This window comes from Oryctolagus cuniculus, chromosome 14 (assembly GCF_964237555.1).
Source record: "Oryctolagus cuniculus chromosome 14, mOryCun1.1, whole genome shotgun sequence".
Lineage (NCBI taxonomy): Eukaryota > Metazoa > Chordata > Mammalia > Lagomorpha > Leporidae > Oryctolagus > Oryctolagus cuniculus.
Window position 1 is genome coordinate 4,489,452 of NC_091445.1, and position 27,796 is coordinate 4,517,247.

The 27,796-nt window shown below is 50.3% G+C and overlaps 1 protein-coding gene across 4 annotated transcripts in view; it reads left to right on the plus strand.

Moving 5' to 3' along the window:
* RASGRF2 (Ras protein specific guanine nucleotide releasing factor 2) overlaps positions 1-27,796 on the plus strand; it is a 216,821-nt gene that overhangs the window by 101,058 nt on the left and 87,967 nt on the right. For 3 of the 4 annotated variants that reach the window (XM_051854059.2, XM_051854061.2, XM_008261879.4), the window contains 8 exons: positions 475-728; positions 8,597-8,676; positions 9,079-9,272; positions 12,323-12,432; positions 12,795-12,913; positions 23,983-24,143; positions 25,019-25,085; positions 25,829-25,965. In XM_051854059.2, the coding sequence (XP_051710019.2) occupies positions 475-728; positions 8,597-8,676; positions 9,079-9,272; positions 12,323-12,432; positions 12,795-12,913; positions 23,983-24,143; positions 25,019-25,085; positions 25,829-25,965 (1,122 nt within the window). The remainder of the gene's footprint in view (positions 1-474; positions 729-8,596; positions 8,677-9,078; positions 9,273-12,322; positions 12,433-12,794; positions 12,914-23,982; positions 24,144-25,018; positions 25,086-25,828; positions 25,966-27,796) is intronic. The other variant, XM_051854060.2, reaches the window with a different exon arrangement.

The following is a 27,796-nucleotide window of genomic DNA, read 5'->3' on the forward strand; positions in this document are numbered from 1 at the left end:
TGCTCTCCTTTTTCTTTTCTTAGGATTGATTTATTTATTTGAGAGGCAGAGTTACAGAGAGAGGGAGAGACAAGAGAGAGAGAGGTCTTCCTTCTGCTGGTTCACGCCCTGAGGGGCCAGAAAGGCTGACACTGGGTCAATCAGAAGCCAGGAGCTTCTTCCAGGTCTCCCAAGTGGGTGCAGCAACCCAAGCACTTAGTCCGTCCTCTGCTGCTTTCCAGACCATTAGCACAGAGCTGGATCCGAAGAGGAGCCGCCAGGACATGAACCAGTGCCCATATGGGACACTGGCACTGCAGGCGGAGGCTTAGCCCACTGCACCACAGTGCTGCCCCAGCCCACCGATACTTTGGTCACGGTGCAGTTCACCCCAGGCAAGAGCAGCGTGTTCTACAGTGCAGGAGGCCATGCCTGGACCACGGGCTCCTGCAGGCCGGCACCCACCCCGAGGGTCTGTTTGTTCTCGTCGTGCAGGTGCAGAGCTTCATGCGAGGGTGGCTGTGTCGCAGGAAGTGGAAGACCATCGTGCAGGATTACATCTGCTCCCCGCACGCCGAGAGCATGCGCAAGCGGAACCAGATCGTGTTTGCCATGGTGGAGGCGGAGTCCGAGTACGTCCATCAGCTGCATGTCCTGGTCAACGGCTTCCTCCGGCCCCTGCGCATGGCGGCCAGCTCCAAGAGGCCCCCCATCAGCCACGATGATGTCAGCAGTATTTTTCTCAACAGGTTTGTCTTTGTGGCATTAGTGACCTGGGTGACAGTCTCATTTGTAGTTTTGAAAAAAGATTTTTTTGACTTTACTCTTAAATATTAGGTCTCAAAAATCCATCTCACTTTATGCTGTCAAAGTCCGAAAGCCGTCATTGTGTTTCCTTGTTAGTCCACACTGGCGCATCCCATGAGTCTTTCCTTGTTTTTAACATTCATTTATTTATTTGAAAGAACTACATGGGGGGCCAGCGCTGTGGTGCAGTGGGTTGAAGCCCTGGCCTGGAACACTGGCAACTTCCCCCTTTCCCGCTACTATGGCAGTAGTTCAAGTCCTGGTTTCTCCACTTCTGATCCAGCTCCCTGCTTATGTGCCTGGGAAAGCAGTGGAAGATGGCCCAAGTGCTTGGGCCTGTGCACCCACATGGGAGACTCAGAAGACGCTTCTGGCTTCAGATTGGCTCAGCTCTGACTATTGTGGCCATTTGGGGAGTGAACCAGCAGATGGAAGACCTTTCTCTCTCTCTCTGTCTCTACCTCTCTCTGTAACTCTTTCAAACACAAAAAAAATGAATCTTTAAAAGAAAAAAGAGTTACATGGAGAGAGGGAGAGACAGAGATATTTCATCCACTGATTCACTCCCCAGATGGCTGCGACAGCCAGGACTGGGCTTGTCTGAAGGCAGGAGCTTCATCTGGGTCTCGCATGTGGATAGGGGGCCCAAGCAGTCGGGCCATCTTCCGCTGCTTTCCCAGGCCATCGGCCGGGAGTTGGGTCAGAAGTGGAATGGCCAGGACTCGAACTCAGTGGTCCCATATGGGATGCTGGTGCTGTGGACAGTGGCTTAACCCAACACCAGCCCCGTCTCTTGAGTCTTGAGATCTAATTTTCTCCTCTATATGGTGTGTGCTTTCTTGCCGTGGTCTGTGAGTGCCTTTACTGGGGACGGGAGTCGCCCTCGTAAATGGGGGTGGTGAGTGGATGTTCACAGAGGATGATTCACAGGAAGCCCACAAGTGTGTTAGGAGGAGCAGGGATGAGGACAGGCCTGAACACCCGCTAAGCTGATTCACTTAATAGTCAGAGTGTCCACGCTGTTGAGGAGCAGTGGGTACACAAAGCAGAAAATTCCACCTCCCTGGAACTCGAATGTTGATGTGGGAAGACTGACAACAGTGACTGAGTGGAACATGTGGTATTTTATGGCAATCAGGGCTATGGGGAGAAATAAAGGAGGGGAGGGGAAAATGGAGCAGACAGAGGACTTGGGTGTTTCACCTCAAGGTTTAGCACTCTGATTTCGAGTAGCTGATACACACACGATTCAGAAGTCAAAACAGCGTGAAATATCATTGAGATACTGCACCATCATCTTATCTGTCCACACCACCCCTCAGTCCTTACGCGTAACCAGTTTGATTTCTCTTAAACATGTATTGATTTTTGTATTTACTTATTTATTTATATTTGAAAGACAGTCACACACACACACACACACACACAGAATGAGAGAGAGAGAGAGAGAGAGAGAGATCTTCCATGTGCCGACTCACTCCCCTAATGCCTGCAGTGGCCGGGGCTGGGCCAGGCTGAAGCGAGGAACCAGGAACTCAGTCTGGGTCTCCCATGCGGCTGGCAGGGACCCAGCTTGGGCCGGCGCCCGCTGCCTCAGATTGGGCACCAGCAGGGGGCTGGGGTGAAGAAGCAGCTGCGACTGAACCCAGGCACTCTGCTGGGGAATGTGGGTTTCTTCAGCTGCTGGCCTGATGCCTGGCTCTTCAGTCACTTTGTAGAATCCTTGCCGTGTCCTGGATTGAGCGCCAAGCACATACGAAGAGTCTTGTATTCCCTGCCTTCTTACACACAGGTCATGTCCTTTAACATACACTGGATTTTTTTTTTTTCACTTCACAACATTTCCTGGTGATTTTTTCCACATTGATACTTAAAGGATATTCTATCTTTTTTGTTTGTTTGTTTTATAAACAAAAAATCACTTTGTGGGGTTACAGTCTGTGGATGTGCCGTGGTCTTTTTAATTGCTAGTCTCTAGAAAGGGCTAAAAGATAGGCCACCATTTGAATAAAGTGCAGTTGGTGAGGAAGCAGCCAGGGGGGTTCTGTGGCCAAGTGATGCCAACAGGGGCAGGCTGTACAGTGCAGGGGGCTGGGGCAGCAGGGAGACCAGGCTGCTAGCAACTCCCGTACACCGTGGCAGAGCAGTCCCCTGAGTGGCTATTCCAGTAATCCTAGCAAGAAGTGGTTATAATGGAGGCAGCAAGAAGTGGTTGGGTTTGGGGTCTATTTTAAGACAGAGCCCATAGGATTTGGCATGAGTTTTGAGAGAAAGCAAAATGACAGGACAGGCCGGCGCCGCGGCTCACTAGGCTAATCCTCCGCCTAGCGGCGCCGGCACACCGGGTTCTAGTCCCGGTCGGGGCGCCAGATTCTGTCCCGGTTGCCCCTCTTCCAGGCCAGCCCTCTGCTGTGGCCAGGGAGTGCAGTGGAGGATGGCCCAGGTGCTTGGGCCCTGCACCTCATGGGAGACCAGGAAAAGCACCTGGCTCCTGGCTCCTGCCATCGGATCAGCGCGGTGCGCCGGCCGCAGCGCGCCGGCCGCGGCGGCCATTGGAGGGTGAACCAACGGCAAAGGAAGACCTTTCTCTCTGTCTCTCTCACTATCCACTCTGCCTGTCAAAAATAAAAAAAAAAAAATGACAGGACAGATTGTAATGTTTCTGGCGTGAACTACTAGAAGAAGGGAGTTGCTGTTTGGTAAATGGAGAAGGCTGACCCAGGAGCAGGCTCAGGGGAACAGGACGGGTGCTGTCTTGGATCTGCTGAGCAGCAGATGCCATTGGCTGTCCCATTGTCTGGACGTGAGTGTGGGGCTCAGGGTGGGACCCCAGGCTGGCAACAGCACTTGGAGAGTCCAGTTCCATGGGGGTAGCAGTTAAAGTGGCTGCTCTCAGTGATGTTACCGTAGGAAGGAGTACAGGCTGGTGAGAGAAGGGGCGTGCGTCCTGATGCCTGAGCTGCTAAGAGGAGCCTGCAAAGAAGAGCGAAGGGGATGAGGTGGAGTTGTAGGCTGATAGTGCCAAGAACAGGCTGTGCTAGGAGCCAAGGCCAGAGGGCTATGAGTAACCATGCCCCAAAGGGTCAGGGTTAGGGTTAGGGTCAGGGTCAGGGTTAGGGTTAGGGTTAGGGTTAGGGTTAGGGTAGTAGCAGACAGTAGCAGAACTGGCATGGATGTAAGAACAGGGAGCTTGTTGGTGACTTTGGTGAGGAGTGAAAGTGTAATCTGAAGGGGCTTAGGAGAGAATGAAAGGAAAGCTAGGAATTGGAGCAGGTGGATACAAAGGCTCTTCCAAGGAGGGTTGCTATGAAGATGAGCAGAGAATGATGCAGGAGAGAGTGGGGAGAATGGCGGGGCCATCAAGTGTGTGTAGACTAGAGGGACAGGCTGTGTTACACAAGTCAGGGATCCGTGCTAGGTAGGGGCACACACAGGAAGACGAGGACGTGGACGCGTGGAGTTAGGAATCAAGGGCTTGAGCCAGCACTGGGAGTGTCTGGGACGGAGCTGGAGAGGAGAGTAGGAGGTGAGTGACTGGATCATCCCAGGGCAGTGTTGTGAGCCCAGTTAGCCTATTAGGATGCGTGGTCATGGTTGTCCAGTGAGACCACCGGAAGGGCTGCCTGCCCGGCTACTTGCAGCTGTGTGGATGCAGGTGAGTGAAGAGTGGAGTGGGCTGGGTTTAACTGGGATTGGTGTTGTGTGAGGTTAATTGGGTGATGTAAGAGAAGACTAAGGGAGTTGAAGGTGCACACAAGGAAAAGATCATGATAATGAGCCGTGGAACCTAAAGGGCAGAGAGGGAAAAGCTGGTTTGGGGAGGCTTGGTCATGAGAAGGTGTGGGATCTGGATGTCGGCTCTGCTGGTGGGAGTGGATGTTTGAGTTGGGGTTCTAAGGCCAGTGAGCTGTGAGACTGTGGGGACGGTGAGCTGGAAGCTGAGAGAACACAGTGACGGGTGCAGGCAATGACAGTGATGAGGTCAAGGGACTCCCGGTGGAGGACAAGAGCTGCGGAGACGTGTGAAGGCCTGAGAATGCCGTTTGTGTGCATGCTGCAGTCTCCAGGCCTGTGTCAGGAGCAGTGCTGGAGGAAGGCCCGGCAGCGAGCGCAGAGCTGAGATCTCGGGCGTTAGGAAGGTGCCTGGGGGTCTGTGATGACTGAAGGGACACGGCTGACATGGAGAGCCATGGTTCTGTCGCGGGGAAGTGGGAGATTGTCCCACTTGAGTGGCAGTGGCCATGGCTCTACGTAAGCGTGTGAGCAGCTCTGGATTCCAGTGCGCTGGAGCTATCAGTCACCCGAGTGTGCAGTGTTCCTCAGTTTGGATGACAGCGGGTAGGGCTGTGAGCTGCTGTCGCCGACAGTGCTGCCTCCGTCTCCTGCTGCCACCGTTTCCTGTCACCGTCTCCTGCTGCCACCATCTCCTGCTGCCACCGTCTCCTGTCTTTGACAGTGCTGTCACCATCTCCTGCTGCCTCCATCTCCTGCTGTCACCGTCTCCTGTCACCTTCTGCTGTCACCATCTCCTGCTGTCTCTGACAGTGCTGTCACCATCTCCTGCTGTCACCATCTCCTGCTGCCACCATCTCCTGTCGTCACCATATCCTGCTGTCACCATCTCCTGCTGTCTCTGACAGTGCTGTCACCATCTCCTGCTGCCACCATCTCCTGTCATCACCATATCCTGCTGTCACCATCTCCTGCTGTCTCTGACAGTGCTGTCACCATCTTCTGCTGTCACCATCTCCTGCTGTCACCATCTCCTGTCGTCACCATCTCCTGTCACCATATCCTGCTGTCACCATCTCCTGCTGTCACCATCTCCTGTCGTCACCATCTCCTGTCACCATCTCCTGCTGTCACCATCTCCTGCTGTCACCATCTCCTGTCGTCACCATCTCCTGCTGTCACCATCTCCTGCTGCCACCATCTCCTGATGCCACCATCTCCTGCTGTCACCGTCTCCTGTCACCATCTCCTGCTGCCACCGTCTCCTGCCGTCACTGTCTCCTGTCACCATCTCCTGCTGTCACCATCTCCTGCTGTCACCATCTCCTGCTGTCACCATATCCTGCTGTCACCATCTCCTGTCGTCACCATCTCCTGCTGTCACCATCTCCTGCTGCCACCATCTCCTGCTGCCACCATCTCCTGCTGTCACCGTCTCCTGTCACCATCTCCTGCTGCCACCGTCTCCTGCCGTCACTGTCTCCTGCTGTCACCGTCTCCTGTCACCATCTCCTGCTGCCACCGTCTCCTGCCGTCACTATCTCCTGCTGTCACCATCTCCTGTCACCATCTCCTGCTGTCACCGTCTCCTGCTGCCACCATCTCTTGCTGCCTCCATCTCCTGCTGTCACCGTCTCCTGCCACCGTCTCCTGCCGTCACTGTCTCCTGCTGTCACCGTCTCCTGCTGTCACCATCTCCTGCTGCCACCATCTCCTGCTGCCACCATCTCCTGCTGCCACCGTCTCCTGCCACCGTCTCCTGCCGTCACTGTCTCCTGCCGTCACCGTCTCCTGCTGCCACCATCTCCTGCTGCCACCGTCTCCTGCCACCGTCTCCTGCCGTCACTGTCTCCTGCCGTCACCGTCTCCTGCTGCCACCATCTCCTGCTGCCACCGTCTCCTGCCACCGTCTCCTGCCGTCACTGTCTCCTGCCGTCACCGTCTCCTGCTGCCACCATCTCCTGCTGCCACCGTCTCCTGCCACCGTCTCCTGCCGTCACTGTCTCCTGCCACCATCTCCTGCTGCCACCATCTCCTGCTGTCACCGTCTCCTGTCACCGTCTCCTGCTGCCACCATCTCCTGCTGCCACCGTCTCCTGCCACCGTCTCCTGCCGTCACTGTCTCCTGCCACCATCTCTTGCTGCCTCCAGCTCCTGCTGTCACTGTCTCCTGTCACCGTCTCCTGCTGCCACACTGGTTTAGAGCTGCCTCTGGTGATTTGCTTTCTCTGGGTTTCCAGAAGGCCAGGTTTCTGCTATTGATTGAATTCACAATCAAGGTGTGGAGCTTTTTCCGGATGGTGAGGCCTTCGCGCTCATGAGACTGGCAGTCGTGTGCCACACTTAGTTCTAGACTGGGTTTGAAGAAGTGTGGGTTGAAGAGACTCTAATGGTGATGCTGTCATCACTGTTGTTGCCTTTGAAATAGGAACTCTAGGCAGGTCAGTTATTTTTTATTGCAGTACAAGTTTTATCAGTGAAAATCTCCCTGTTTTTATTGTAGTATTATATTGGGTAAATATATACAGAAATTGCTGCCACTGCCACAGCTGCCATAGCTGTCCCTATAACCCATGAAGCTGGTTCCTAGAAACCAAGTCTGGGGCTGACTGCGTGTGGAAATCACCCTAAGACTCACATCTGCATGGCTGGCTCTCAGGAGCAGGAGATGGCCTCTTCGGCCCTCCATGGCTTGCCAAGTGCATCTGTTGCTGGAATGGGATTTACATTCAGACCATAGCTGCAAAGGAGTCTGGGAAATGTAGCTGTAGCTGTTCACCCTCTCCACCTGGAAGGAGGGTGGCGTGCAGATGGATGGACTGATGTGTAACACCTACCAAACTAGAGCTGGTTGAAACCCTTGAATCATAAGTACTGCGTAGCTGCTTTTCTAAGAAAGATAAACAAATTGCAGTCCCCAAGCAATGCCTTTTATCTCGTGGACCACTGGGGAGTAGTAAGGAATTCTTGTTGATGATTTTTTTAATGAAATTTGACTGACAGTGAACCAAAGCATGTCAGTGAGGTGAATAAATCTGTATTTGACGGTGCCCATGTGTAGTCCACAAGAGACTTCAAAGGCTCATTGCAATCAGTTCATTCTAATAAGGAGAAAGCAGAAGATATTTTGACTTTGGCAGCTACCATTATAACCCTTTTACAAACTGATTTCTCTAATTTACACATAGCCCTCATTTTGGTATCTCTTTGTTTTTAAAGATTTATATATATATATTATATATATATATATATTTTCAGCATGACACAGAGGGAAAGAGAAAGGGGGGTAATGAAAGGAGTGGGGGAGAGGGAGAGCGAGAGGGAGAATGGTTGAATGTGAATCTTCCCTCTGCTGGTTCACTCTGCAAATGGCTGCAACAGCCAGTCTGGGCCATGGGGAAGCCAGGAGCCAGGAACCCCACCAGGGTCTTCGGTGTGAGGTGCAGGTGCCCAACGACTTGGGCCATCATCCGCTGTTTCCCAGGACGCTAGATAGAAACAGAACAGCCTGGCCTGGAACCAGCGCTCCGATATGAGATGCAAACATTGTTTGTAAACAGTGCTTTAACCCATCATGCCACATTGCCAGCCCCTTCGCATCTCTCTAAAGAAGATTCTTGGACATGTCTGCCTTGAAATGAGGGATAATTGTAGAGCCCTGTCAACATGTTGCTCTCATGTCCTCCCAACTCTTGTGTCAAAACTCATTTTGGTGAAAGAACTTCTCTCACTGAGTTGTCTGCGATGAGGTTTGAAAAGAAAAGGAATCCTGCGTTAGCCTTCTTCCCGGCAGCTGAAGTGCACACTGGGACAGAACACCCTCCTGGACACTGATGGGGAGGGTTTAGGACCGTGATCTGATGCTCTCCAACATGGGAAGCTCGTCTGAGAGGTTTCTGGGCTCTGTAGCAGCTACGCTATTTTATGGAGGTTAGCCTAACCCGTGTTGTCACCAGGGTACGGGTTGGAGGCCCTGAGATGTGTCTGTCGTGTGTGTTCAGGCTATGAGCAGTCAGTGAACTGATTCTACAAAGTCAGCGCTGTACGGTGACTAAAGCATGTCTTCCGTTTTCTGTAGTGAGACGATCATGTTTCTCCATGAAATCTTTCACCAAGGCCTGAAGGCAAGGATCTCCAACTGGCCCACTTTAATCTTGGGTGAGTGCGTTCTTCTGAGAGTCAGTGTCCACCCCCCCCCCCGCCCCCAAGAAAGGCTGCATTGAGGAGTAAGATGAGGACTGCGTCATTCAGCCTTCACTGTCTGCATGGCCGCTGCCCCGAGTGCTGCCTTCGCCTCTGGGAATCTGCCCTTCTGTCCTCTGGGTCCCACTCTGCTGCTCACCTGTCCCCTCTTCTGGGTCGTCACAGTTGGCTTGGGGCTGGAGGGAAGGAGTCGGCTTACCAGCCCATCATTCGGGCAACAGGCTGGTGGCCCCGTGTGTGTGTGTGGCACCGGGTCCTGTGTGTGTGTGGTGCCACTCTTAGCTGTCCCTGTGGAGTGTGGATAATTTACCAGTTACCAAGGAAAACGGCCATTCTTGCTTCTTTTTTTCCCCCCAGCTGATCTGTTTGATATTTTGCTCCCCATGCTGAATATTTATCAAGAATTTGTGCGCAATCACCAGTACAGCCTCCAAGTCCTTGCCAACTGTAAGCAGAACAGAGACTTTGACAAACTCCTGAAGCAGTACGAAGCCAACCCTGCCTGCGAGGGGAGGATGCTGGAGACCTTCCTCACCTACCCCATGTTCCAGGTGAGGCAGCCCCGGCGCGTGTCCTGAGCTCGTGGCTGCCACCTGGGCTCCATGAGGGTCACGGCACAGATGCATCATGGGTGGCTTGTGTGTGGCCCTGGGCTGCCATGTGTTGTCCCAGGGCCCAGTACAGGTAGGCAGACCGGGCACTTTTGAGATCACGCAGGAATGATTTTTTAAAAGCACCATGGTTCTCTCTTTTAGAAAGATTCCACGCAGACCTCTCTCATGGAGTCTCCTCCTCTAGCAGGTGTACAAATTAGGGGGTTTGCAGAAATAGGGTCACTCTGGTGACCGCACAGTCTGGAACTGAGCTGTAGAGTCAGGTACCGACGGGTGTTGCTGGCTTCTGCAGGCCCCAGCTTGGAAGAGCCATTGTTCCGGGAGCAACCTCTTCTCTCTGCCTCTTCTCTTGGCATCACTCCCTCCTGCCTTTGCCTGAGAAATCATGGACGCCTTGGGGGTGGGGGAGGTTGCCCTTTCTAGAAACCTGAGGGTTTCCTTCCACGGTTCGCCCTCTCCTGCTTCCCTTGTGGTCCTTTGACCAGTGGGGTGAGGTAGTCCTGACGGCGTCTGCTGCCTCAGCAGGTGTGGGATGCACCTGTCTGCTTCCCTCTGCAGACAGTGCCATCAGGGCCACCTCTGCCCCTCTTGTGTCTCCCTGGGGTGAGGCCAGGACACTCCACATCCTTGCCATAGGCCACAGTGGAAGAAGTGGCCCTAGTTTACACTGCTGAGGGGCTTCTAGCCTGGAGTTTTGCTTGTGCCTGGATACTGGGGCAGAGGTGGGTCTAGAGGCAGAAGAGGAGAGGTGCCTGGCAGCTGGGGGGGGGGGGAGGGAGAGAAAAGGTGAATGTGTTCTTACTCCTGCTGCGTCTTGAGGAGATGGATTGCTGCTGTGCTGGGATGTGTTGAACTCTGGAAACATGGAAGAATGTCGTGTTACGGACGATGTAGTGAAATGATCCCCAGCCAGGCTATCGGACCAGTTCAGGGCAAGTGTTGCCAAGAAGTTTCCTTTGAGAATGAATGTGGTCATGAACCAAACTTTTAAAAAATATTTTTAAAATATATTTATTTATGTTTGGAGGGCAGAGAGAGAGAGAAAGACAGCAAGGAAGGTCTTCCATCTGCTGGTTTACTCCCCAAATGGCCACAAGAGCTGGGGCCAGGCCAGCCTGAATCCAGGAGCCAGGAACTCCCTCTGAGCCTCCCTTCTGGGTGTAGGGGCCCAAGCGCTTGGCCGTCTTCTGCTGCCTTCCCAGGCCCATCAGCAGGGAGCTGGATCAGAAGCAGAGTGGCGCTCCCACATGCGACGCTGGCGCCATAGGCAGTGGCTTAACCCAGGGGGCCACCACGCTGGCCTAGTGTTTGTTCGGCTCTGACGGTAGCTTGGCCAGTGGTGTTGAAACTGGCTGTGTAAGCCGTGAAGTCCGCAGGTGAGCCGGGCACGGATCCGTCCCTGAGCAGACAGCAGGAGGAAGTGCTCCTTCCCTTGGTAGGCTGCAGTTGACCAGTGTCCAGTCCACTCCCACGACAGTGGCCAGGTTCCACCCGTCCCTGGAGGCAGAAGCGTGGCTCCTCCACGCAGTTGCTCTGAGCCTTAGGATTTGGGGCCAGACTCACCGTCAGCATCTGGACGTGGATCTGCGCTCTGAAGGGCTGTCTGCTGCCTGCAGAGCTTCCTCGGCCTGCTTTTCGGGAGGTTTTGTCCTGGTTCATTCCTGCACTGGTTCCTGTATTCGAATCCAGCGTCCCGAATGCCAGCCCGGAGCTCTTTCCAGCCAAACTCAGTCATGCGGGAGGGTCCTGACACCGCTGACCCGCCTGGGTTCTGCGGGTTCTCTGTGCCTTGTCAGCAGTCCTGTGCTGCCTCTCCTGCCCCCTCTGTAATGGAGAACCAAGGGCCTCCTGTTGGTTGCTTGGCTTTGCTTTGCTTTGCTTGTGGAACTAACTTGGAGGCGAACTTTTATTGCTATGGGGTTGTGCCAACCAAAGGAATATTTATGAGCACATCTGTGTCTGGAATCTTTGCCAAATGGGGTGGCCCTAAAGGCTGTGTCACTGAGAGGTTTACGGGATGAAGAGCCAGGGGAGAGAGGGCTTGTGACCCTGCCTAGGAGGCAGTGCGAGGGTAGGCGCCGCAGCTCGCACCATTCCTCAGTGGATATTAGCAAGTGGCCCGCCTGTGGGAGAGCCCGAGCAGCCAGTAGGCAGAGTCACCACCCCTCCAGGGTGGAACAGATTTATTTAGTGAATTCAAAGTCTGAATTACAGAGAGAGGCAGAGATCTGACGTTTGCTGGGTTTCTCCCCGGATGGCTGCAATGGCTGGGCCTGGGACAGGAGCTTCATCCGGGTCTCCCACACGGGTGGCAGGGGCCCAAACATTTTGACTTCTGCTGCTGCTTTTCCCAGACCATTGGCAGGGAGCTAGATCAGAAGTGGAACAGTCAGGGCTTGAACTAGTGCCCATATGGGATGCCGGAGTCACAGGCAGCGACTTTCCCTGCTGAGCCACAGTGCGGGCCTCAAGTAGTTGGACTTTCACTGTCCTCAGTCCTCGTTCTGAGAGCCTTGCAGGTGCTGGGTGAGATGCTGGTCTCCACATGGGAGACCTGGCAGGTGGGCTGCAAGGCAGGTCAGGGCCTGGCATCTACTGGGAGGCCACCTTGGGCGAGCTCCTGAGCCTAGGCACTCTATTTCCTTACCTCAATGGAGAGGCAAGCAGCTGCGTTAGCACTGGGCTCGTGGTGGGCCAAGCCCCAGTGCTCTCCGGCCCACAGGGGCAGTGCTGCAGCAGCTGCTGTCCATGTGTGTCCTTGGTAAACCAGACCCACAGATCCTGCTTTCTACACAGCACTGCTTGGTGAGTCAGGAGAAAATGCACGTGCCGGATCCCTGTAACTCACGGTCAGTATCTGCCATCGTCAGTTCCTGTAAAACAGTCAGAGCCGCCAGGGGAGCCGCTTCTGGGCGTGAGGTGGCGCTGCGCGACGTCCCGTGCTGCCCATCCTGGCCTGTGGCTCACGCCACTGCCGTGTGCTTCAGATCCCCAGGTACATCATCACGCTGCACGAGCTGCTGGCCCACACGCCCCACGAACACGTGGAGAGGAAGAGTCTTGAGTTCGCCAAGTCGAAGCTGGAGGAGCTGTCCAGGTAAGCGGAGGACTTGCCATCCAGGCCCGGGGCGGGGGGAGGGAGCCAGCCAGTCTCTGTGGACGCCTCGTGTAGACGCCCAGGCGACGAGGAGCAGGACCAAAGCCCAGCTCCTCGGGTGCCAGGTGGAGAGAGGCCGAGTCGCCATTCACAGTGATTTGATCCTAGAAAACGTGTTGTGAACAACAGTGTGCATGGATCGCACAGGTTCCCTTGCCTTCAGATATGCGTATCCTTTAATTCCACTCATCCACAAACCTGAAGCAGAAGTTGAGCAAAGCCAAGTGTCCAGTGGAGCTCGTCTGCCTACCCCGCTAGGGCGATGCACCCGCCCCTCTGATCCTCGTGTGTCCTGTGTGCAGGGTCATGCACGATGAGGTGAGTGACACCGAGAACATCAGGAAGAACCTTGCCATAGAGAGGATGATCGTGGAGGGCTGTGACATTTTGCTGGACACCAGCCAGACCTTCATCCGCCAAGGTAAGTCCGCGTCTAACAGGCTGCGGCCTCGGCGACCTGTGCAGGCGCTCCGCAGCAGGCCTGGTCAGCCACGCGACTGGGGCTGTCCACGCAGGCCCCCACGGCCTTGGCCCACGCTGTGGTTGAGGGCCACCTCTGTGCTGTTTCTTTCCAGGGGCCATGAAACACAGCCACACACTCATAGTGCAGCACAAGGCGCCCTCCGGCTGGACCCTCCTCCTCAGCGGAGCCGACATCCTCTGCAGTGCCCGGGAGGATGGGTCCGTCTGGCCGGTGGGAGTGGCAGTGCAGGGAGGTGACGACGTCCAGGCAAAGGCCCGGGACAAGCTTGCACTCCTCACCGCCCTCTCACATAAGCACGGGGACCATGTCCGCAGTGAGAGCAGCTGCCTCCTCTTCCCATTTTTCATCAGCACTTCCGGCTCGGCCCCCCACGAGACGGTGTGATTCCTAGGTGACACGGTTACCGGGGGCCTGGCCTCCCATCACGGCGCCTGGGCTGTGCTCTGGGGCCTTGGACAAGACGTGCACCGGGAGCTGCGCAGAGCGACCACCCCACAGTGCACAGGGCAAGAAGCAGAGGCAGCCCAAGTGCATCTCGAGTGCTCGACACCCCCCGGACGGGGACAGCCCGGACCACTGATCCGAGGCAGTCCCCAGCCCACGGTGCAGCCTCCAGTGAGTCACCCGAGCCACTGCTGTGTCGGGTGCCGCAGTCGTCAGTGGCCAGCTGCTCACGATCCGCCGGGGCCTCGGCAGACATCATCTGCAGCAGGCTGCGAAGGAGGCTGACGCGGGCCGTGCTAGTTTGCAAGGAGAGAAGCCACCCGTGTGCCGAAGTTGGGAAGGCATTTTGGGAAACGATGTCCCTCCTCGATTCCGCCTTAGGTGGTGACTTCTGGGAATCGAAGTGGCTTCTCTGCTTAGCACGGGCTTTGGTGTCCCACTGCTCCCCGCCGCAGACCCCAGCCCCACGTGGGCTCCCAGCCCGCAGCTGCCTCCCCCGGGCCTTCACCTGGGCTGCCCCGGCCTGGGGCCAGATGCCTTTGTTCACCTCCTCTGTGCCTGTCGCAGCCTGCTTGTCCCCCTGGGCTCTGACCCCGCCTCCCAGCAGGCTTTCCACATGTCCTCTTGCCCCCACCCATGCCCATGGAGTAGAGTGGCCTTGCTCAGGTGTCCAGGGTGCCCGCTCCCCTGCCTGGAGCTCCCCCGCCCCCACAGGGCAGCTGCCTGCACGCCGTGCCTGCCAGTCACCGCCAGCCCTGCAGGGCAGCCTTTGTGCCGTCTCTCCCCGCCTTGTCCGGTATGATGCTGTCCATCACAGATGCCCGGAAAACGGGCATTGAGTTCAGCTGGGTTATTTGTTGGATTGCCATTACAAGTGTATCTTATTTTGTATTTTTCTTGTATTGCCCACTAATAGACTTGCAGCGTATAGCCTGTAAGAACAGAAGCAAACACTCCTATAAGCAGCAGAGTTTCTGAAAGGATTTTCATTAAAAAGTGTTGTCACCTATAAGCATTTAATGTGTCTAAAAACTGAGGCTGTTTGGTCTGAGTTTGAACAGATATTCAGAATGAAGAACACCGCAAGGTCAGTTACATTGAATAACTCATGTTTCCATTGCGCTTGAAGAGAACAGACTTGAGCCAGTCCCCCTTCCCGTCACATGCGCTCGCTGTTTCCTCCCTGTTGTGCACCGCATGTTCACAGCGCCCCTCAGTTGTTTACATCTCTGATGCAGTTACTATAGTGACATGATGAAATGATTTGTCTTCAGCAGTGTGTCTCCGCATGTTTGTTGTGCTTACACTGTTTAGGAATTATGCAATAAAGGTGGTTTCTGAAAATCCTACCTGATCTCTCTCTCTCTCTGTCTCCTCTTTCTCTGTCCTTCCATCTTTCAAATCAATCATTCAATCTTAAAAAAAAAAAAAAATCAGAGCACGGGGCCAGCATCATGGTGTAGTGAGTGAAGCCACTGCCCGTGATGCCAGCATCCCATAGGGGCACCAGTTCTTGTCCTGGCTGCTCCACTTCTGGTCTAGCTCTCTGCTAATGGCCTGGGAAAGCAGTAGAAGGTGGCCCAAGTGCTTGGGGCCCTGCCAACCACGTGGGAGACCTGGAGGAAGCTTGTGACTCCTGGCATCATCCTGGCTCAGCTGTGGCTCCTGTGGCCATCGGGGGAGTGAACCATCAGATGGAAGATCTCTGTCTCTTCCTCTCTCAATTTTAACTCTCACTTTCAAGCAAATAGATAAATGTTGATTTAAAAAAATCATAACTTAATCTAAAAATAAAAAACAATCCAAATACAGACAAATCAGCATGTTCACATGGATTTGCTTTTGTTGAAAAATAACCTTTACTAAATAAAACCTTTAACTATTGAAGTGTTCTGAAAATTGTTAACTCCAAATTTTTGAAGGATTCTATTTTCTATGAAGTGGCCCACCTCCTGTCTCTCATGATATGATAATCTTCGCATTAATTACTTTCAAGGGTGATAGATCTATTTCAGTGTGTGTGAGTGTGCATGGTTTCAATCTTCAGAAGTTGATTTATTTATTTGTTTGAAGAGGGGGAGAGAAAGCGCTCTCCCACCTGCTGGTTCAGTTCTCAGATGCCTCCGGTGGCTGGGGCTGGCCGGGGCTCAGCGAGTGATGGAGACCCAGTGCCTGAGCCCACACTGCTGCCTCCCGGGGTCTGCATTAGCAAGGAGCCAGAGCCAGAGCCCGGTACCAGATGCAGGGCATCTGCTAGGGACCCGGGCGTCCTGGCCAGCACTTCAAGTGCTCAGCTAAATGCCCACACCTAAACATTTATTCTGAGGTCCGGAAAAAATGTCTCCAAAGTCCTCTGAGAGTGTCCTCAGAATGAGGACTCTTTTTTTTTTTTTTAAGATTTATTTATTTATTCGAGAGCTAGAGTTATAGACAGAGAAGGAGGGAGGGAGGGAGGGGTTGGTCGATCTTCTGTCTGCTGGTTCACTCCGCAAGTGGCCACAACGGCCAGAGCTGAGTCAATCCAAAGTCAGGAGCCAGGAGCTTCCTCCAGGTCTCACATGTCAGCCACTCTTGGATGTCATTTGGTGGGGATTTGGGGATAGAAATCACAGAAGTTTTATTATAAACTGATTCCAAGTATTAGCCCACTGAGCAGAGCACAGGGGATGGCATCTGGCAGTGGACTGTTGTGTAGTTTCTGAAATCCAGGTTTGCTGAATGAGTGTGTCCGTGCCTGTGGACACAGCTGAAAGAAAGGCCTGACCCTGGCCCCCGACCCTGGCCCCCGCTCCTGGCCCCCGTTCCTGGCCCTGCGGTGCTGGGCAGTTCACGTAACCTCTCTGTGTCTCCCGTTCTCCTCTGGAAACCAAGCAGCAGTGCCTGTGCGTCTGGATGGCACGAAGAGTCAGCCAGCCAGCCGTGGCTCTGAGAGCTCCTGAGCCAGTGTCTGCGAGCTTATAACTCAGACTTCAAGGCCAAGACCCGAACTTTGGATAGAGTTTCTATATCCTATAGCACAAGCCGTGCGTGAACATTTGTTAGGTGGTGAAGGCTCTCCAACTCAACGTCGTCTACAAACCCGGTCATGCGTTGTCCGTTTTGTATCTGAAACGTTCGATAAAGGTGACACATGCAGAGGAAGACGCTGGCCTGTCTGGTGCTTTGTCTTTGCAGTCTAAATCTCGCACTGTCAGCACGCCGGTGTTCTTCAGAGTTGTAAGGCGGGGTCTGGAAATTGCTGCGTCTTCCCCAGCGCCCACCCCCGCAGCCTGGAAATTACCCTGCCTCTTTTCCCCCTTCACTGAGGAGTGGAATTAATAACAAGAGTATTTCCTGGTCTCAGACGCCTTTCCATGGGTTCAGCGATTGAAATGACAAAGTTTGGTTGTAAGTGGACTGCAGTGATGAGACAGACTGATGCCTGGGCTGCGAGGCCCCTGCCGTGGCGGCCGTCTGGTACCGGGGGACCACTGCTGGGTGCGGGTCCTGGCTCCACTCTGTGTTCACTGGGGCAGCATCTTTTCTCTGAGGCCCGTGCCCTGTTGTAATGTCGGGTCAAATGTACCATGACATGGGGGAAAAAAAAAACCTTCTTAAATTGCTTTTTTCCAAATACGATTTTATAAATCAAACCATAGTGTTGAAATTCCCCTTGTTTGGTGTGTAGATTTCTGCGCATTGAGGGACGTAGTCTCCTGCTTGGATCTGAGGTGAACGGTTATAAATTAATGAAATTAGCGTATGGTTGCCAAGGAGACTTAGTCGTTTGCCTGGATGCTGAAATTCACAGTGATTGCTGATACATGAGCTAACAATGCCTTCTGTAATTTCTGACTTAGAAGATCACCAAATTGCTGGAAGCATTTACCAGTGAATGGGTTATTAAGTTTTCACAGCCATGGGCAGACCCACGTGCCCAGCAAGACCTGTGTGCCGTCCCCACGTCCTCTGCCTGCCCCCTCCATGGTGAAGCTGACGCCTGCCGTCCTGACCCCTCCTCTCCCTGTCCCTCCCTGTCCGAGCCTCAGTTTGTCTGTGGCTGAATCCACTGCTGCCCAGCCGCTCTGCCCCTCACTCAGGTGACGGGAGAGCTAAGCCTCCTCTGGCTTTAAGTGTATCCCTGTGGGTCCCATGAGTGAACATTCTGCTGCTGTCCCTTGCTAATTTTTCTTCTTCCCACCCTCCACTGCCTCTTACTCCTGAGGTTAATCCCTTGCTGCCAGGGCTGTCGGCCAGCTTGCTCCCACCCGCCCCACCTCCTCTGTTCACTCTCCTATGCCCTGTCCTGAAACTGAGCCCCCCCTGGCCCTTGGTTCCCCAACCCCACCAAGCCTCCCCTAGGATTGCCTCCTTGCTATTCTGTAGGCCCAAAACAGCTGCCTACTCTCTGTCAAGCATCCCACCTAAACACTCCCCTAAATTGGTGGTGTTAGACCAGGGTGTGGCAGCCTGGGTCCGTCCCACCCTGTGCAGCTTTCCACCTGTGTTAAAAAGCAGATGCGATGTGGAACGTTCACACGTTAAACAGTTGGGGAGCAAGTATAGTTTTATTGTCTGCTATATTTGTATGTTATTTGTATTAAGAAATGTAGTGTTTCCCCCTCACTTACAGAAGCGATCCGTGTGCATTGAGAAGTAAAATCAGGAAGCCCAGAGAGTGTCTGAGGAGGCAAGCAGGGCCTTCTGTTGGTGATGGCCACAGGGGCTGCTTCCGGGCTCCCTGTGCGTGCGCTCGCTCCCTCGGCCCGAGCTGGGCTGCAGGTGCAGGGGGTGCTGGAGGTGAGAACCGCTCTGGCCCAGGGCAGTCAGAACCAAGGCGTTCCTAGAGTCGTCTTTGGCACTTCCAGCTTGATTTTTTAAACTTTCATTTAATAAATATAAATTTCCAAAGTACAACTTTTAGATTATAATGGCTTTTTCGCTCCATAACCACCCTCCCACCCGCAACCATCCCATCTTCCGCTCCCTCTCCCATCCCATTCACATCAAGATTCATTTTCAATTATCTTTATATACAGAAGATCAATTTAGTATATACTAAGTAAAGATTTCAACAGTTTGCACCCACACAGAAACACAAAGTGTAAAGTACTGTTTGAGTACTAGTTATACCACTAATTCACATAGTACAACACATTAAGGACAGAGATCCTATATGGGGGTAAGTGCACAGTGACTCCTGTTGTTGATTTAACAATTGACGCTTTTGTTTATGGCATCAGTAATTACCCGAGGCTCTTGTCATGAGCTGCCAAGGCTATGGAAGCCTCTTGAGTTCGCCAACTCTGATCTTATTTAGACAAGGCCATGGTCAAAGTGGAAGTTCTCTCCTCCCTTCAGAGAAAGGTACCTCCTTTTTGATAGCCTCTTCTTTCCATTGGGATCTCACAGAGATCTTTCATTTAGGTGTTTTGTTTTGTTTGTTTTTTGTTTTTTGTTTTTTGTTTTTGCCACAGTGTCTTGGCTTTCCATGCCTGAAATACTCTCATGGGCTTTTTAGCCAGATCTGAATGCCTTAAAGACTGATTCTGAGGCCAGAGTGCTGTTTGGGACATCTGCCATTCTGTGAGTCTACTCTGTATCCCACTTCCTATGTTGGATCATTCTCTCCTTTTTAGTTCTATCAGTTAGTATTAGCAGACACTAGTCTCATTTATGTGATCCCTTTGACACTTAATCCTATCATTATGATCAATTATGAACTGAAACTGATCACTTTGACTAATGAGATGGCATTGGTACATGCCACCTTGATGGGATTGAATTGTAATCTCCTGGCACGTTTCTAACTCTACCATTAGGGGTAAGTCCGATTGAGCATGTGCCCAACTGTTCATCTCCCTCTCTTATACCCACTCTTATATTTAACAGGGATCACTTTTCAGTTAAATTTAAACACCTAAGAATAATTGTGTGTTAATTAAAGAGTTCAACCTATGGTATTAAGTAGAACCAAAAAATGCTAAAAGGAATAAAGTAGTAAGTTGTTCCTTGACATGATAAGGGTTCATCAAGTCACCGTTTCTCATAGTGTCATTTCACTTAAACAGGTTTCCTTTTAGGTGCTCAGTTAGTTGTCACCGATCAGGGAGAACATATGATATTTGTCCCTTTGGGACTAGCTTATTTTACGCAGCATGATGTGTTCCAGATTCCTCCATTCTGTTGCAAATGATCGGATTTCATTGTTTTTACTGCTGTATCGTATTCTATAGAGTACATGTCCCATAATTTCTTTATGCAGTCTACTGTTGATGGACATTTGGATTGATTCCATGTCTTAGCTATTGTGAATTGAGCTGCAATAAACATTAAGGTGCAGACAGCTCTATTATTTGCCAATTTAATTTCCTTTGGGTAAATCCCAAGGAGTGGTATGGCTGGGTTGTATGGTAGGGTTATATTCAGGTTTCTGAGGAATCTCCAAACTGACTTCCATAGGGGCTTTACCAGCTTGCATTCCCACCAACAGTGGGTTAGTGTGCCTTTTTCCCCACATCCTCACCAGCATCTGTTGTTGGTAGATTTCTGAATGTGAGCCATTCTAACCGTGGTGAGGTGAAACCACATTGTGGTTTTGATTTGCATTTCCCTGATTGCTAGTGATCCTGAAAATTTTTTCATGTGTCTGTTAGCCATTTGGATTTCCTTTCTTGAAAAATGTCTATTGAGGTCTTTGACCCATCTCTTAAGTGCGTTGTTTGTTTTGTTGTTGTGGAGTTTCTTGATCTCATTGTAGATTCTGGTTATTAATCCTTTATCTGTTGCATAGTTTGCAAATATTTTTTCCCATTCTGTTGGTTGCCTCTTCACTTTCCTGTTTCTTTTGCAGTACAGAAACTTCTCAATTTGATGTAATCCCAGTTGTTAATTTTGGCTTTGACTGCCTGTGCCTCCAGGAATCTTTTCCAAGAATTCTTTGCCTGTGCCTATATCTTGCAGGGTTTCTCCGATGTTCTTTAATAATTTGATGGTTTCGGGTTGTAGATTTAAATCTTTAATCCATGTTGAGTGGATTTTTATGTAAGGTGTAAGGTATGGGTCTTGCTTCATGCTTCTGCATATGGAAATCCAGTTTTACCAGCACCATTTGTTGAATAGACTGTCCTTGCTCCAGGAATTGGTTTTGGATACTTGATCAAATAGAAGTTGGCTGTAGATGTTTGGATTGATTTCTGGTGTTTCTATTCTGTTCCATTGGTCTGCCCATCTGTTTCTGTACCAGTACCATGCTGTTTTGATTACAACTGCCCTGTAGTATGTCCTGAAATCTGGTATTGTGATGCCTCCAACAAGATTGCTTTAGCTATTCGAGGTCTCCTGTGTCTCCATATGAATTTCAGTATCATTTTTTCCAGATCTGAGAAGAATGTGTTTGGTATTTTGATTGGGATTGCATTGAATCTATAAATTGCTTTTGGGAGAATGGATATTTTGATGATATTGTTTCTTCCAATCCATGAACATGGAAGATTTTCCATTTTTTGGTATCCTCTTCTATTTCTTTCTTTAAGACTTTGTAATTCTCATCGTAGAGATCTTCAACGTCCTTGTTTAAGTTTATTCCATGGTATTTGATTGTTTTTGTAGCTATTGTGAAAGGGATTGATCTTAGCAGTTCTTTCTCAGCCGTGGCATTGCCTGTGTATACAAAGGCTGTTGATTTTTGTGCATTGATCTTATATCCTGCTACTTTGCCAAACTCTTCTGAGTTCAATCGTCTCTTAGTAGAGTTCTTTGGATCCCCTAAATAAAGAATCATATCATCTGCAAAGAGGGAGAGTTTGATTTCTTCCTTCCCAATTTGTATCCCTTTAATTTCTTTTTCTTGCCTAATGGCTCTGGCTAAAACTTCCAGAACTATATTGAATAGCAGTGGTGAGAGTGGGCATCCCTGTCTGGTACCAGATCTCAGTGGAAATGCTTCCAACTTTTCCCCATTTGCTATGATGCTGGCTGTGGGTTTTTCATAAATTGCAATGATTGTATTGAGGAATGCTCCTTCTATACCCAGTTTGCTTAGAGCTTTCATCATGAAATGGTGTTATATTTTATCAAATGTTTTCTCTGCATCTATTGAGATAATCATGGTTTTTCTTCTGCAGTCTGTTAATGTGGTGTATCACGTTGATTGATTTGCGAATGTTGAACCATCCCTGCATACCAGGGATAAATCTCACTTGGTCTGGATGGATGATCTTTCTGATGTGTTGTTGCATTCTATTGGCCAGAATTTTATTGAGGATTTTTGCATCTATGTTCATCAGGGATGTTGGTCTGTAATTCTCTTTCAATGCTGCATCTTTTTCAGATTTAGGAATTAAGGTGATGCTGGCTTCATAGAAAAAATTTGAGAGGATTCCCTCTTTTTCGATTGTTCTGAATGGTTTGAGAAGAAATGGAGTTAGTTCTTTTTTTTTTTAAACTTTTATTTAATGAATATAAATTTCCAAAGTACATTTATGGATTACAATGGCTTCCCCCCCATACAATGTCTGGTAGAATTCAGTAGTGAATCCATCCGGTCCTGGGCTTTTCTTTGTTGGGAGGGCCTTTATTACTGATTCAATTTCTGACTCGGTTATGTTTAGGTTTTCTATGTCTTCCTGGTTCAATTTAGGTAGGTTGTATGTGTCCAGAAATCTATCTATTTCAAATAGATTTCCCTGTTTGCTGGCATACAACGCTTTGTAGTAATTTCTGATGACTCTTTTTATTTCTGTGGTGTCTGTTGTTATATTCCCTTTTTCATCTCTGAATTTCATTGATTTGGGTCCTTTCTCTTTTTTTTAGTTAGTTGGGCCAATGGGGTGTCAATTTTGTTTATTTTTTCAAAAAACCAGCTCTTTGATTTGCTGATCTTTTGGAATTTTTTTGGGGTTCAATTCTGTTGATTTATTCTCTAATTTTAATTATTTCTCCTACTAGTTTCAGGTCTGGTTTGCTGCAGTTTTTCTAGATCCTTGAGATGCATTGATAGCTCATTTGTTTGGTGCCTTTCCTATTTCTTGATTTAGGCACCTATTGCTATAAACTTTCCTCTTAACACTGTTTTTTGCTGTATCCCATAAGTTTTGATATGTTGTATTGTTATCCTCATTTACTTCCAGAAAGTTTTTGATTTCTCTTTTGATTTCTTTCATGATCCATTGTTCATTCAGGAGCATGTTGTTCAGTCTCCATGTGTTTGCATATGCTCTAGGGATTCCTGAGTTGCTAATTTCCAGCTTTATTCCACTGTGGTCTGAGAAGATGTATGGTATGATTCTAACTCTTTTAAATTTGCTGAGACTTGCTTTATGGCCTAGTATGTGGTCAATCCTAGAGAAGGTTCCATGCACTGCTGAGAAGAATGTAAATTCTTTAAATGTAGGATTCAAAGTTCTGTAGATATCTGTTAGATCCATTTGGACTATAGTGTCATTTAAATCTGCTGTTTCCTTTTTGATCTTCTGTCTGGTTGATCTGTCTATTTCTGAGAGTGGAGTATTGAAGTCCCCTAGTACTATTGTATTGGAGTCTAAGTCTCCCTCTAAGTCCCTTAACATATCTTTTAAATAAACTGGTGCCCTTTAATTAAGTGCATATATGTTTATAATAGTTACATCTTCCTGTTGAATTGATCCCTTAATCATTACATAGTGCCCCTCTTTGTCTTTCTTAACAGTTTTGGTGTTCAAGTTTATTTTGTCTGATATTAAGATGGCTACGCCAGCTCTTTTTTGGTTTCTGTTGGCATGGAATATCTTTTTCCAACCTTTCACTTTCAGTCTGCATGCATCTTTGTTGGAAAGATGTGTTTCTTGTAAGCAACAAATAGATGGATTCTGGTTTTTAATTCATTCAGCCAGTCTGTTGTCTTTTAACTGGAGAGTTGAGACCCAGAGGAAGCTGCTTGCTCCCGGCTTCAACTTGGCTCAGCCCTGGCCGTTGCGTCCATCTGGCGAGTGAACCAGCAGGTGGAAGACCTCTCTCGGTTTCTCTCTCTCTTTCACTCTGCCTTTCAAATAAATAAATAAATCTTAAAACAAAACCAGTCATCCTTAATGAAGTGTTGAATTGTATAATGTATGTGTTTTTACAACATGGATTGCACATTCTATTTTTTAAATTCAAAGAAAACTGTAACAGTATGCTACTGATATGCCTTCGATGCTTCAGGATGAATCCATTGTGTTTGCTTTTCTGTCGTGTTACTGTAATGCTGTATGTCATTACATGACGTGTATATTGTTATTCAGTAAACAAATGGGTTGAGATCCGAAGGCCAAGGCCGGGTGGCAGAAGGGCCGTCTCCTTTAGGTGTGGTGGAGCCTCTCGCAGACTCCCCTTGCAGAGAGCAGACCGAGCGTGGCGTCTGAAGCCTTTCACAGGGGTACAGGGATCATGTCTGCCCTTGAGAGACCGTGCGTCCCTCCCTGCCCGAGGGTGGGGCATCTAAGCCCGGTGGCGCTCCGGTCAGTCCCTGGTGCTCGGGAGACAGGGCCTGCGTTTGCGATGGTGACCCCGCCTGGTTCTCCAGGGTTTTCATCGTGTGTATTCTTCACTTGTGTCATCACCAGGCTCTCTCATTCAAGTACCTTCCGTTGAGCGGGGCAAGCTGAGCAAAGTGCGTCTGGGGTCGCTGTCTCTGAAGAAGGAAGGCGAGAGGCAGTGCTTCCTGTTCACCAAGCACTTCCTGATTTGCACCAGGAGCTCCGGGGGAAAGCTGCACCTGCTCAAGGTACCCAGCCCCTTCCCGGCCCGAGCTCTGCAGAGGGACCCAGGCTCCTCCCACTGTGCCCTCCCTGCGTCTGGCCCACCATCAGGCAGCGGATGAGGGAAGCGGCAGCTGCCAGCTCTGACGGCGGCTTTGTTGCCCTTTGCATTCAGAGTGCTGGAAATGTTTTCTAATCATTAGATCTATCATGTAATTATACATATAATAGCCAATGTCTAGCTAAAGACAATGTCTAGCTGAAGCCTTGGCCTAGAGACGGTCACCGCTGGCTGATGAATACAGAGCTTCAGAAACCACGTGCCATGTCCCCAGCGCCCTGAGGCCGTGTGTCTAAGGGCCGCTTTATCTTGCACAGCACCAGAGCCCAAGCGTGTTGTCTGTGTTTGTTAATAAAGTTTTATTGGAACACAGCCCCCTTTCTGTGTTTCCGATTGCAGCTGCTCGCTGCTTAAAAGTGGCAGATTTGAGTAGCTGTGATGGAAGCTCTGTGGCTTGCAAAGCCTGAAATCTTGACTGCCTGGCCCTGTACAGGAAGTTTGCCTACCCGTGCCTTCCGTGATTGTTGTCCAGCACTGTGCTGCAGCGCCATGATGACGCCGCTTCGGTGTAGAGCCGAGTTTTCACTCTGCAGCCTGTGCGGCACCATCTCGTCTCCCGGATTTGCTAAATTCTATAGCCCTGGGAGCAAGACTGGGGTGGGGAAGAAGGACTTAGTAAAGCTCATTGAATTGAAATCCTTTTTCACATCCAAGTTTAGTTTTGGATGATTTGAAAAAGTACACGTGGTACGGAATGGTTGTGCCTTCCTCTTTGGCAACTTGGGCGTGAAATGCACGAATCAGAGTGTAGCTCTCAGCGGGCCCCTGGCTTGTTTGCAGACGGGCGGGGTGCTGTCGCTCATGGAGTGCACACTCATCGAGGAGCCCGATGCCAGCGACGATGACGGTAAGTCCCTGTCTGTCACTTGGCGCTGCCCCGGAATAGAACAAAAGGTTTCATGGGTGGATGCGTTAAAGAGCTCTGTTGAACCACTTGACCTGGGAGCCCTGTTAGGCCACTTTAGGCATTCAGATGGTATTGAATTTCTGTCAGAACCGTGATTTCTTAGTGGCAGGCAGGGTGTTCGTCTCTTTTCCTTTGCTGCAACAAAGCACCCTAGGCTGGGCTCTTTATAAAGCAGAGACGTTTGCTCAGCTCACAGCCCTGGAGGCTCAGGGGAGGGTACGGGCACTGGCTCAGCTCCTGTGGGATGGCATACCTGTGGCAGGAGGGAGGGAGGGAGGGAGAGACTGATTACATGGCGAGATAGGAGGCAGAGAGTAGGGAGTCAACAGCCTTGCTCCCCGAGAACTGCCTGGGGTCCCAGGAACGCTAGGGCAGTGGCGCATGCGACCCACCGCCCAGCAGCGCCAGTCTGGGGCCCACCTCCTTCGCCACGAGCCCTGGGGCGCAGACCACAGCCAAGCTGCAGCGGGCAGTCAGCAGGTTATAGAAACAGAGAAAATGGGAAGTGAGAGGTGGCCGCGGTCCTGGGCTTGGGGACCCTCGAGACCCCCGCATGCGCAGAAGCGCGATGCTGCTGCGGTGAGAAGCCGGCCCTAGCGCGCTGTGACTGTGTGAATCGGGACTGAACGCAGCGTCGCTCACGTTCCCGCGCGTTTGTCTCGTTTGATTGGCGTGTGTTGAAGCCAAAGGCTCCGGACAAGTGTTTGGACACCTGGACTTTAAAATCGTGGTGGAGCCGCCGGAAGCCGCCCCTTTCACCGTGGTCTTGCTCGCGCCCTCGCGCCAGGAGAAGGCGGCCTGGATGAGCGACATAAGCCAGGTAAGCCGGCCCTGGCCACGTTTTCTCTCCCGATGTCACAGCGCAGGCTTCCCGACAGGGCTTCTCGAGCTCTTATTCTTTTGGACGAATGACGTCTGGAGGTGGCCCCACTGCCACACCTGCGCCTCCGTTGTCGGCTCATTTTTCCTCTTGAGGTTAGAATTTCCTTGAAAGGTGGTGATCGCATTGTAGTTCCTGGGCATCTGGTCACTTGGCTGAATTGTGTTGAAATTGCCTTGCTAGCAGCACTTTGTCCAGTGGGGACTCCAGTGGGGTTTTGTTTGTTTAGTTCTGACCAGGAGAACGCGGAGAGATGCAGCTATCAAGCTGTGGTTAATGCGGGCGATGATGAGAGTCTCAGGTTAAGCAATCAGGAGAGACCCTGTCTACAGTAAAAAAGCTGACAGTGAGCAACTGTATGTCAGATAGGAAAAAGTATGGGGCCAGCAGTGTGGCTCAGCAGGGGAAGCCGCTGCCTGCAACACCAGCGTCCCATGTGGGTGCCTGTCCCAGTGCCAGCTGCTCTGTGTCAGGTCCAGCTCCCTGCTCATGTGCCTGGGAAGGCAGGGGAAGATGGCTGATTCTTGGAATAAAACAAACAAAACTGATAGAGCACTGCCCCAGCTAACACTCCTGCCCCATGAAAGGAGATCTGAAGTCATAAAGTCAGAGATGGAAAAGGAGGTGTTACAACAGATACCGTAGAAATAAAAAAACATCAGGAATTACTACAGACACCTTTATGCCAACAAGTTGGACTATCTAGAAGAAATGGATAGATTTCTAGACACACACAGTTTACAAAAATTGAAGCACGAAGACATAGAAAACCTAAATCAACCAGTAACCAAGACACAGGTTGAATTGGTAACAAAAACCGTCGCAATAAAGAAGCACTTGGGGTTGGCTGCTTCACTGCTGAAATCTGTCCGACTTTAAGGAAAATTATTCTCAGTACTTCTTGAACTGTTCAGAACAACTGAAAGGGGAGAATCCAAACTCCTTCTATGAGGCCAACACCACCTTAATTCCAAAACCAGAAAAAGATACAACAAAGAAAGAAAACTACAGACCAGTATCTCAGATGAACATAAATGCAAAAATCCTCAACAAAATGCTAGCTAGTTGAATCCAGCAACACATCAGAAAGATCATTTACCTGGACCAAGTAGGATTTATCCCTGGTATTCAGGGATGGTTCAACATCTGCAAATCAATAAATGTGATCATCACATTAACAAATTGAAGAATAAAAACCATATGATTATCTCAGTAGCTGCAGAGGAAGTATTTGATAAAGAACAACATCCTTTCATGATGAAAACCTTAAGCAAATTGGAAATAGAAGGATCAGTTCCTCAAAACAATAAAGAAAATGTATGGCATACCCATAGCCAGCATCATATTGAATGGGGAAAAGCTGGAAGTGTTTCTGCTAAGATCTGGAACCAGACAAGAATGCCTACTATGGACACTGTTATTCAGTATATCTCTGGAAGTTTCAGCCAGAGCCATTAGGCAAGAATAAGAAGTCAAAGGGATACCACTGGGAAAGGAGGAAGCCAAGTTCTCCCTGTTGGCAGATGATACGATTCTACGTAGGGAAACCAAAAGATGCACTAAGACACTATTGCAACTTACAGTGTGACAAAGTGGCAGGTATAAAATCAACACACAAAAATCAGTAGGCTTTGTAAACACAGAGAATGCCATGGCTGAGAAAGAACTTCTAAGATCTGTCCCATTCATAATAACTATAAAAATGTAAATACTTCAGGATAAATTTACACAAAAACATGAAAGAACTCTACAATGACAGTTAGAAAACATT